The sequence below is a fragment of the Dunckerocampus dactyliophorus genome, chromosome 1, assembly GCF_027744805.1.
Source record: "Dunckerocampus dactyliophorus isolate RoL2022-P2 chromosome 1, RoL_Ddac_1.1, whole genome shotgun sequence".
NCBI classification, from domain to species: Eukaryota; Metazoa; Chordata; class Actinopteri; order Syngnathiformes; family Syngnathidae; genus Dunckerocampus; species Dunckerocampus dactyliophorus.
Window position 1 is genome coordinate 10,878,790 of NC_072819.1, and position 12,035 is coordinate 10,890,824.

General features: G+C 45.1%; 1 protein-coding gene across 4 annotated transcripts in view; it reads right to left on the reverse strand.

Annotated features, from left to right (window-relative positions):
- LOC129187121 (zinc finger protein GLI2-like) overlaps positions 1-12,035 on the reverse strand; it is a 45,630-nt gene that overhangs the window by 12,659 nt on the left and 20,936 nt on the right. For all 4 annotated transcript variants that reach the window (XR_008572358.1, XR_008572357.1, XR_008572356.1 and 1 more), the window contains exons 3-5: positions 7,468-7,573; positions 6,154-6,350; positions 960-1,145 (exon numbers count right to left, since the gene is read on the reverse strand). Coding sequence is in view for 1 of the 4 variants with exons in the window: in XM_054786008.1 (XP_054641983.1) it covers positions 960-1,145; positions 6,154-6,350; positions 7,468-7,573 (489 nt within the window). In the remaining 3 variants the exon portion in view is untranslated. The remainder of the gene's footprint in view (positions 1-959; positions 1,146-6,153; positions 6,351-7,467; positions 7,574-12,035) is intronic.

Here is a 12,035-nt window from a genome sequence, read left to right on the forward strand (position 1 = left end):
AAAGAATGCTACAGTATTTTGACTTGATGTGGACATTGTTGGTAAAGTTGTGTTCTTGTTGGCATGGGCACAAAATGACCTCATAACAAGCATACAAACATACGGTGACCTCATTAGGATTCAGACATAACTAATTGATAATTCCACATAATTAGCTCGGATAAGCATCACACGGACAGGCTGGCCGCATCATGTTTAATGAGGCCAATTTACTGAGAATTGATTTCAAGTAGGAGTAAATGCGCAATGAGATCAGTTTCGACTGGGAAATGGGCGGCTACAAGTTCTTCCTCCATGGAATGTTGTTGTGTCGCTGTGACGACGATACAACAAAAAAACAAGGAAAATAACCTTCAAAATCAGGGTCAGGAACCTTTTTAGCTCAGAGAGCCATGAAAGGCACATATTTTGAAATGTATTTCCATGAGAGCCATATCATATTTTTTTAAACATTGAATACAACTTAAGCAAAACCAACAATTTTAGACTTGAATAGGTTTTTTATACATTGTTATACTGAAGCTCACCAACAATAAAAATACTTGTTTCCATTAGTGCGACTTCTGGTGCTGCATGGTTTTGCACCGTATGCCATAACTTTCTTTTTGACATCATCTTTACTTCTTGACCTCTCGATGACCTCTCAATGACCCGAGTAGGCTATGGCATTATCCAGTAATTATCAGAATAACTGCATTGTGGTTGAAAATGGATGGCTGGACTAAAAAGCATCAAAGGAAGTTTTGTATTTTCAACGTTATTCTCAACACTGTGATTTCTGATAATGTTTTACTTTAAGTGTAAAGAGAGATGTCTGAAATATGAAAATGGCTTCCTTTTCTGGCATCTTGAATTGAAAATGTAGATAGACTTTTTATGTGTATGCCATGTTGTCATCTCTACCTTTCCTGCCTTCTTGGCTTCACGGAAAGCAGCTGCAGAGGAATTCAGTCACTCACCATCAATGGGGGCCATATAGTCTGACAAGTGAGCTCCGGCGCTTAACCCAGCCCCCTGCATGAACAGATCACCACAGGGGTTGTGGTGGCTCGCCATCAGCTGGTAATACTCGGTCGGACTTGCTCCGGGAATAGGAGGTGGAGGGAGCCCAAACAGGCAGCCATCTTTGAAATGGTCATGAGCCACTGAAGCGGAGAGAAAGTTCCTGCTATTTACTGCTGCCAATATGAACTTGATACGTCACTCACACACTTAGTGTATGGCGGGAAAAGAAAGAGCACATGGAACTGAAGAAATCTGACACTTCTCTGCACTTAAAGCCCCTGTTTGCCATCTCTCTGCAACCATGCATACAGTAGCATTAGGCTTATTTCACTTGAACCTCTTAAACCAGGGGTGTCCAAAGGGCAGCTTGTGGTCCATTTGCGGCCCATAGCTGTTTTTTTATTGGCCTGCAGCATATTCTAAAAATATATTTGAACAAGAAACCTAAAAAACAACAGAAAAAATGGTAAGATAAGCAGTCAAAATATTAAGACAAAAAAGTTGTAAACTAACAAGAAGTATTTTTTTTAACTAGTCATATTATGAAAAACAAAGTCATAATATCACGAGAACAAAACGTACTTTATTTAAGAAAGTTAAAATATTTGGAAAATAAAATAGAAAAACAATAGCTAAAATTGGGAAAAAAGAGCAAAGACTGAAGTTCATACTAATAATAGACCTTTTCACCTACATCACAAAGATGATGATACATGTTTTTCTTGAAATGTATTAACTTCTTGGCATACGTTTACAAAATATTGATGTAGCCCTTGCATCATTTCATTTTTCAATCTGTGGTCCTTGCTGGAAAAGGTTTGGACACTCCTGCATCTACATGAATGATCTTGGTATTAAAATAAAGGGAAGACTTTAATGGTAGCTGTTGATGTGAAAATATACACAAGAGTCAAACCTGAGTTTTCACATGCCCCAGTTTTTGTATGATTCGGTTTTGTCAAAAATAATTACTTTGAACTTTACTGTATTGTTTTGAGAAAATGAGTGACCCAAACAAAGCACCCTACGCGTTACTGACTGACTGTCGGGGTGAGAGGCAGGGAGTACTTTCAATGTTAGTGCAGACCTGCCAACATATACAAATTTATCGTACTCGACATGCATTTACATTTGACTCTTGAATACGCCTGTATGCGTCAGAGCTCTCCATTTTGTTTCCTCGTTTCAGTTTTGAGTTCAGTCTGTACAGTACAGATAAATGAATAGATGTTATCAGTTTCTCTATAGTATTTCAAATCGGGGGGGGGGGGGGCGTGAAAACATTTGTGTCCCCTGGGGGGGGGCATGACAGAAAATAACTGAGAACTACTGCTGAATGTAGACTCATGTTGGCAGTGACAGTGAAACCTGGAGAGGTGTGATTGGGACGAACGGCCTCCCTGATCTGAACATCAGTGTTTTGTTATTGGACTTCTGTGTTCGTCACAGATTGTCGATAACGAACATCAAGTTCAAGCATGGCTGCACGGTGGTCTAGTGGTTAGCACGTTGGCTAACACAGTAACAGTCTGGAGATCGGGAAGACCTGGGTTGGATTCTCCCTTGGGCGTTTCTGTGGAGTTTGCATGTTCTCTCCATGCGTGCGTGAGTTTTCTTCGGGTACTCCGGTTAGTAATTGACATTCCAAAAAAAAAACATGCATGTTAGGTTAATTGTCCACTCTAAATTGTCCATAGGTATGAATGTGAGTGTGAATGGTTGTTTGTCTATATGTGCCCTGCGATTGGCTGGCGACCAGTCCAGGGTGCACCCCGCCTGTCGCCCGAAGTCAGCTGGGATAGGCTCCAGCATGCCCCCGCGACCCTAAAAGAGGAGAAGCGGTATAGAAAATGTATGGATGGAAGTTCAAGCATAAGGGTGTTCACATGGCACCAGGACACGCTGGGATCGACTTTGTGGTTTGTATCGTTGGACTTGCGGCAACATGTTTTGGACACTCGGGTGAAGAAAAGAGAAGCTGTCAACTGATCACCACCTGGTGGTGAGTTGGCTCCGATGTTGCGAGAGGATGCCAGTCAGACCTGGCAGGCCCAAACGTATTGTGAGGGTCTGCTGGGAACGTCTAGCAGAGTCCCCTGTCAGAAGGAATTTCAACTCCCAACTCCGGGACAGCTTCGACCACAGTCCAAGTGGGCTATGTTCCATGGCTCCATTGTCGAGGCGACTGACAGGAGCTTTGGTCGGTGCCTGTCCTGGTGGTAATCGCAGAACCTGTTGGTAGACACCAGTGATGAGGGATGTGGTCAAGCTGAAGAAAAAGTCCCATCGGGCCTTGTTGACCCATGGGATTCCGGAAGCAGCTGACGAGTACGGGCAGGCCAAGCGGTCGGCAGCTCTGTCCAAAAATTGGACATGGGAGGGGTTCGGAGAACGACTTCTGTACGGCTTCCAAGAGATTCTGGACCACCATCCACCGTCTTAGAAGGGAGAAGCAGTGCATCGTCAACACCGTGTATGGTGGGATGGTCACCTGCTGACCTCGGCTTGAGATGTTGTGGACCGGCGGAAGGAATACTTGAAAGACCTCCTCAATACCATCGAGTCCTCTTCCAATGAGGAAGCAGTGCCTGGGGACTCCGCAGTGGGCTCTGGGGCTGAGGTTGCTGAGGTGATTACGGCCGGATTTCCTTCAGGCCGTGGATGCTGTGGGCGTGTCTTGGTTGACACGACTCTCCAACGTCGCATGGACATCGGGGATGGTGCCTCTGGATCGGCAGACCGGGGTGGTGGTCCCTCTTTTTAAGAAGGGGAACTGGTGGGTGTGTTACAACTATCATGGGATCACACTTCTCAGCCTTCCTGGTAATGTCTATTCAGGGGTTCTGGAGAGGTGGATCTGCCGGATAGTTGAATCTTGGATTCAGGACGAGCAGTGTGGTTTTCGTCCTGGTCGTGGAAATGTGGACCAGCTCTACACTCTTGGCAGGGTCCTTGAGGGTGCATGGGAGTTTGCCTAACCAGTCTCCATGTGTTTTGTGGACTTGGAGAAGGCATTCGACCGTGTTCCTCAAGGAATTCTGTGGGAGCGTGGGGTATCGGACCAGTTAATTTAGGCTGTTTGTTCCCTGTATGACAGGTGTCAGAGTTTGGTTCGCATTGCCTGCAATAAGTCGGAACAGTTTCCAGTGAGGGTTGGACTCCACCAGGGCTGCCCTTTGTCACCTATTCTGTTCATTACTTTTATGGACAGAATTTCTAGGCGCAGCCAGGGCATTGAAGGGTTCCAGTTTGGTGACAGCAGGATTGGGTCTCTGCTTTTTGCACATGATGTGGTCCTGCTGGCTTCATCGAGCCGTGACCTTCAACTCTCACTGGATCGGTTCGCAGCCGAAGCGGCTGAGATGAGTCCATGGTTCTCGCTTGAAAAAGGGAGGAGTGCCATCTCCGGGTCGGGGATAAGATCCTGCTCCAAGTGGAGGAGTTTAAGTACCTTGGGGTCTTGTTCACGTGTGAGGGAAGGATGGAATGCGAGATCAACAGGCGGATTGGTTCAGCATCTGCAGTGATACGGACTCTGTATTGGTCCGTTGTGGTGAAGAGGTAACTGAGCCGAAAAGCAAAGCTTGCAATTTACCCGTCAATCTACGTTCCTACACTCACCTATGGTCATGAGCTAAAAGGACAAGATCGCGGGTACAAGCAGCCAAAATGAGTTTTCTCCCTTAGAGATAAGGTGAGAAGCACCTCATCCAGGAGGAGCTTGGGGTAGAATCGCTGCTCCACTGCATTGAGAGGAGCCAGATAAGGCATCTGGTCAGGATGTCTCCCGGGCGCCTCCCTCAGGAGGTATTCAGGGCACGTCTGACTGGTAGGAGGCCTCGGAGAAGACCCAGGACATGTTGGAAAGACTATGTCTCCCAACTGGCCTGGGAACGGCTCGGGATCCACCGGTAGGAGCTGGACAAAGTAGCTGGGGAGAGGGAAGTCTGGGCTTCCCTGCTTATGCCGCTGCACCCGCGACCCGACCTTGAATAAGCGGAAGATGATGGACGGGTGAACGGATGTTTTAAAGTAAGTGCGACATCATTATTCTTGAATCAGACAATAAAGAACTGTCATACAAGTGGGTCTTACTCGCTTAGTACTCGCTTCATCCTGAAAGGCTGAAGCATGAGCTGGAAGGTGCTTGTCACTGCCATTCTTCTATGGAGAGGAAACTCCAGCAGGTTTTTTATTTATTTATTTTTTTTTACCAGCATTAGCAGGAGAGCAGCATGTCAAATGCAAGAGATGTTTATGCTCTGCTGAATGAGTAGATCAATTTGACTGCCAAGATGGAGGCTCATATATCCAAGCTCACCATGAGGTGATCTGACTTTTACAACAAAGTATCCTTTTTCCTTTTTTTTCCGGAGAAGGATAGGGTGCATCTACTTCATATACAGATAAAAAGTAAGAACACAAATGTTTTCTGTTAATAAGATAAATAAATAAATGGGACTAAGAAGTATTTGAAAACAATTTGAAAATATTTGTAACCAAAGTGAATTATTTTCTTTTTTTTTTTGTTATTCCCTGATTGAGCAACCTGTATTAACGTTACAAAAAAAACCTCCAAAGGAGTCAGTGCCTCACCAGCCATGAACCTCCGCACCTCAACGCATGTCACTGGTTAAATCGTTCCAACTTAGCAGTGAAAAGAATGTAGAAGAAGATTTATCTCCACGGCCAGCATCCAATCACATACTCTAACTCAGTGATCCCCAACCCCCGGGCCGCACAGAAAGAAAAAATAATTTCCATTATTTCATTTTTTTTATGTTTTATTTTGAAAAGTGGCCGGACTCTCTCTGTTACATCCGTCTCACTTGACGCATGTCTATTGTGCGTGTGCTAACTTTATCTCATGCACAGATAGACTACTACTGTATTTTTACCATTTTTCTTTCAGCTCATATTTGGTGTCAAATGCTGATACTATGTGGGAATGCATAAAGGTAAGTTTTGATGACTTATTGAGTGCTGAGTGCCCGGTTGAGGACCACTGCTCCAACTGGAAGCTACATGAAAAATCCAACTTTCTTTGCTTGTTGCTGCAGGTTAGATGTCATTGCAATTTCACTGTAGTGCCTTTCTTCAGCGCCACAGGACAGACTAAGTAACACATTCCTGCCGGGTCAAACTTACATTGGGTGGGGCTCAGGCCTCTGGCTGCTGAGATCAGTGCAGGGCCGCCATGCACGGTGCGCAGATAGTGTTCCATGTGAGGGTTGATGTACATGTGCGGCGGGCTAAAGGGAGAGTCACCCGTGGCCATGGCAGCAGGAGAAAGGCGGATCAAGGAGATATCAGAGATAATAGGGCTTCCAGTCAAACCTGTATGCCTGAGAGAGAGGAAGGTGAGAGTTTTGTCAGCAGAATAGCAAGCAAACTGTGGTGAAGACCAGAATTTCCCTAATTTTGCAGAAAACGTCTTATTTTCAAATACAAATGTTGACATATAGGTAGCGCCGTATCTCCACAAGAGAAATTGAATCAAAACCAATTTCCTGTTGTCTGCCACTTTGTGTTTGTCCACACCCTGAGATGTCTCCTCCATCCTTGAAACGCTCACACTGCTGCTCCCACCAAGAAGATGTGTAATGGAGCCACAAGTTCCAGAACAGACTTTTGCAGAGCAGTGGTAATGGTTGCCAGCTAGTGCAGCTGTGCAAAAGTACATTGATAAACCTCCCTGACGCCTTAAGAGTTGCTCTGGACATCGAGTTGACAGCTCAGGTCTATAGCGCGCTCCACTCTCACTCGAGCCTCGGGTGTGTGCAGGGTTGGACCAGACAGGTTACAAGATGCTTCCACTCTTTACTGTATGAAAGCACTTCTGCTTACAGTGTAGGCAAACAGTGATGAAGGGGCTGGCACTGAGGTGTCATGTTCGGCAATCAAGGAGCGGACCCCTGACACGGTGCAAGTAGCGCATAACAAAGTGGCACGCCAGGCGACAAATGACACAACACTTAATTTGCTGCTCAGTGTTGCTGTAATTAGGTGAATTTGGCACTGGCAACGGGAGGGACAGCAAGATCAAGGTTTTGATGAATGAGGGGTCCACTGTCAAGATCAAATCACATTAATCAAGGTGGCTGAGTCTGTGGACAGGCGCAACCCCCCCACACCCCCACAAACCCCCTCACCCACCCTGCACGTTCCTCTGCTCTGTGATGAATGACTCTACTATCGCGAGGCGAAGTCTGCGTCACCATCAGGCGTGTGCATTTCAATGGAGGAGCGCTGTTAAGCAGACTTTATTGACTCTTCATCCCAACACAGTTTCTCCTCGCTCGTCATTATCAGATTTAAAGTTCATATCCCAAAAATTTCACTGCCCCCAAAGTCTCACAAACTCTTGAAAGTGCTTGAGAACCGCCCTGAAAAGTTTCAAGATAGTGTTGCCGTCACAGGTATGCGGCACTGGTAGACGAGGGGTGAGTGAAAGCCACTCACCCATGCACGGCGTGGAAAGCGTGCGGTTCATAGTGGTAGCGCCCTTCGTGGTGGCGCATGTTGATGGCGATGGGCTTGTAGAAGGATGAGAAGATGTGCGGGGCAGCTGCAAGGAAGCAGAGAAGCACAGATTTCAAAAGAAGACACATAAACAATTTCTTTTAAAAATGGCAGTGCCCTCAAGAGGGCACCTGACAAGGAACCACATGGAATGATGGGCCATCTCTTGCTGAATACACTGAGCTTCCCTCTCCTTCTCTCGACTATGAGCTATGATGAGGACTAGAAGATTTATTTGCTCTTGCAAGATTGACCTGCTGTGTATGTATGTTACCATTTCTCTCTCGGTCTTTCCCCTGTAGTAGGTACTCCCTCACGCAGACCAACACTGCTACTACATTCACTATCTTAATGGAAGGAGTAACTAGTAACTACCGTTACATCTTTTATTATGTATCTTCTTCGGTTTAGTAGTGGAGAAAGCAGTGATAGTGATTTTGGGAACGGACCTCAATCACTAGACCGAACGTTGGCCAACACAGTAACAGCTTGGAGATCGGGAAGACCTGGGTTCGATTCTCCCCTGGGCATTTCTGTGTGGAGTTTGCATGTTCTCCCCGTGTGTGCGTGGGTTTTCTCCGGGTACTCCTCCCACATTCCAAAAACATGCAGGTGAGGTTAATTGGTGACTCTAAATTGTCCATAGGTATGAATGTGAGTGTGAATGGTTGTTTATCTATATGTGCCCTGCGATTGGCTGGCGACCAGTCCAGGGTGTACCCCGCCTGGGATAGGCTCCAGCATCTCCCCGCGACCCTAATGAGGAAGAAGCGGTATAGAAAATGGATGGATGGACCTCAATCACTCTGTTTCCCCAGTAAATGTCCAGTCCTGGCTGTCCTGCTTGTTTTTAGAAAGTGATGAAAATCTCCTGGTTTTCCTTGTTTTTCATTGGACCAAGCAGCCAAAAGCCAAAGAAAAGGCTAAACGTATGCATGGAGTTAAACGCTCTGACAAATTCTTGCACAGTTTTCCTGAAAATACTGCTTACATTCCAAAACATAACATGCATTTGACCTCAGGTTCCTGTGTCATTCCTGTGTCGTTTGTGGAATCTTTTTCGTGCCGGTTTTTTAACTTTGGAATTAGTTTCTTTGGTCATTGATAGTATTATACTGTACTGTACTAACGATTATCCATACAGAGGAGCATACTTTAAATGTACTGAAATTCTAAGACATCTTTGAGGAAACTTTGAGTATCATTTGAGTCATCTTATTGCCAGACCGAGTGCCCTTGTTTTCGGTCATCACAATTTGGTCACCTTATCCATCATCATTATTGCTGTCATCATAGTTCTAATTGTATTGTATCGTATTGTACTTTATTAATCCCACAGCAGGGAAATTCACTTGTTACAGCAGCAAGCAAGATACGCAAGTAAAGAATACATAGTGACTACAACATGGTTCAGGTGGTGCAGGTGTTGTAGAGCCTGACAGCGGTCGGTATGAAGGACCTGCGGAATCTCTCCTAATACTGTTATTGATACAATTGTTGTTCTATACAGTCGGTTTTTGTAATTAATTCCTTCCAAAAAGTCTGACGAAAACTGAAATGTACAAAAACAAGGCAATTTTTCCAAAAGGAAATAATGTAAATCTGATGAATCTGCTCCAGATATCCAAAAATATTAACAAACAATACATTTTATAGTGAATAGTTATAGTTTTACATGCAGAAAAAAATGTGACACTGGATTTCGGGGAACGATGTAGTCCAGGGCGAATGCACTAGTTTGTTACGTGCAATATTGTACAAAAAACGAGACAGTGTACGAAACCGAGGCAAAATTTAGACGAAAACTTTTGACCAAAACCGAATCATACAAAAACTGTGGCGTACAAAAAGGTTTAATTGTACATCGTTTTCTCATCGCTCACCCAATCAATTATTCAACTCTTCTAACCTGTCTGCGCTCTCTTTACCCTCTACTCTACCTCTTTATTTCAACCAACCAACCAGTCCAGACAAGACAGTTCTCCTTCCCTCTGTTGCCAAGTGGCCAGGGAATCAAACTAGTGCTGACTGCAACAGGAGCGTGTTGCTCTGCTCCACTGCACAGGCGGTGTCACAGCATTGGCTTGTTTATGCAGACTGTGATGATGATGAATTAGAAGAACCATAATGCTGTTATTGAGGTAGGTTCCTCATGCGGCATCAATGCCAAACTTCTTTCCACTTTCACTTTTAACGTTATGTTGTCATGCTTCGACAGGCAGAGCTGGCATATCTGGTTCACATGAACTATCTTCTCACACCTACAACTGCACCTGGGACTTTACAGCATGGAGGTCATGGTCATGGCTCATTATCTGCTCTCGTACTGAGTATCAAGGGGGCTACGGGCCTTGCACGCCTCGCGGGGGCCCCATATCCTACATGAGTCAGCATTCTCATTCCACTTGACAGGCTGACAGACTGACCTCCCTAAACGGCACCATAAATAAGGGCTTTACTTCACTTGAACTTGTGTTCACTGTGTTCACTGATCCCTCTGCATTTTGCACGGAAAAACCGGAAACGGTTGTTTTTACAAACTAATGAACATCCTTGTATTGTGAAAAGCAGTTCAAGTTAAGTCTATTTTTATTCTTGATGTGCCTCAGTAAAAAACATCTAATAGTTCCGATGGCAATGACTAGTAGTGGAAGATTAGATCAGTAAAGTAAGTAGTTCGGTGTCTAGAGGAAGTGAGCATGGATCTCCGCATTGTTGTCATCAAACCAATCTTGGTGGACCCGTTTCTTTGCTCCAAGCACCTTTTTTTCTGTTTATACTGGTCCCACTTCTCAGCATGCAGGGTCACCTGTGAGTGATCTGTGAGCAGAGAGCAAGTTGTTCAGGTGGGCCTGGTAATTCTCCCTTCCTCCCCTTTGCCTCCTCCAGCGTTATTGTGCTGTTTGAGGGTCGGGTGAGCTTAAGCTTCTTGCGATACAATGAGACGACGTCCAAGAACAAGCCTGACCGGTCTGTGGTCAGTCCAACAATGAGCTACTCCATGGCTCGGGTAGTCTTGACATCACAGACATCTCGCCTTTGAGCGATGCCGTTGCTTGGACCATGGAAGCATCCATGCTGTCTTGTACTTACTTGTGCTTACTTGTCTTGTTTCTGACCTGAAAAGTGTGCTGGTGATGGTCAGTTGTTTTTTGGTGCACAAAGTAAGCAACATTAAGCTATTTCCGTTCATCCTTCCCAGCCTGTGTGTTCTCAGCAGTTCATCCCATTCACTGTGGGATGTGGATTTCACGGTGGAGTCAAGACTCCTGCCTCTTTGGCATCGTCACTTCTACTGTAGTGAGGGTTGCGGGCGTAGGCACTGATGATGGTGATGTGTCAATTTTGAGCGAGTGGGAATCAAAGTTTCATCAGCCGCTCACTTATGCCAGTGGGGAGATCAGGGAGCTGTTGAATTAGAATGGTATTTAATGCAATTCCAACTCCATGGATTCTGGCTTCAGTTTTGCTTTTCCCTTTCCAGAAGAAAGTGTAGCCACCCTCAGGGTCGCAGATTGAGTCTTTGTTTGTCAACAAAATGTCTTTCACTGGGAGTGGTATTATCAATCCTGTATGGGCTTGTTCTCTGGCAATTACAGTTGTTCTCCTTTGGGCCCGAGTTGTTCCCTCTCGATCTAATAGATTCTAAATAGAAGCTAATATAAATCTAATGCATTCTCCACCTCTGACTTGGACCACTGCCAGCCGCGGTACACTGGCCAGTCAGTGTTACTTGTATAAGGCAGGCTTTGTTTAGGAGACCTTTTTGAGTCCCTTCCCTTGATTGAGGGTAAGCAGTGCTGTCCTAAAGCTGCTGCATAAGGCTGCTTAGCCGCCTAGGATGCTGCGGCACTTCCTTTCTAGCCGTGCCCTGTTCGCATTCCACAACACTTGGCTGGTTCGCCTTTCTGCCTGTTGAACTAGAGCATGGGTTCCTCCGCACAGTCTTGGCATACTCAGGTAGAAAAGCCTCTGGGGATTGTTTCCCAGGGTGACGAGCCTCACTAACCCGAATGCAACAGGTAGTACTGAGTTACATTTTACCAGTAGAAGGAATAAATCCCTGACCTGACATATAGGATTCTTTCACAAAGTAAAGTTTTTTCTGTTGGCCAACTTCCAAACTTTTAAAAATGTCCTGACTGGATAATACAGGGAGCCCTTGTGTTACGTTTCTTGTTCAAACGTTCTGTGGTTAGGTACACATTCCTATAAATTAGTAATATTGTACAAAAAAGTTGCTACACTGAGGAAGGACGAATGGACTTTCACTTGTCGTTTCTATCTTCAAGCTACTCAAAGCGCTTTGACACTGTTACCACATTGACCTGCTAATGACGCAGCGTCAGGAGCAACTGGTGGTTCAGTACCTTGACAATGTCAATTTTGTTTTTTTAAGTTAAAGGAGACCTATTATACTTTTTTTCGGGCCTTTGTATTGAGTTCTGGACTCCTAAAGAGCAGCTACACACGATAACCCGCACAGAAAGCTTTCCAGATCTTCCAGA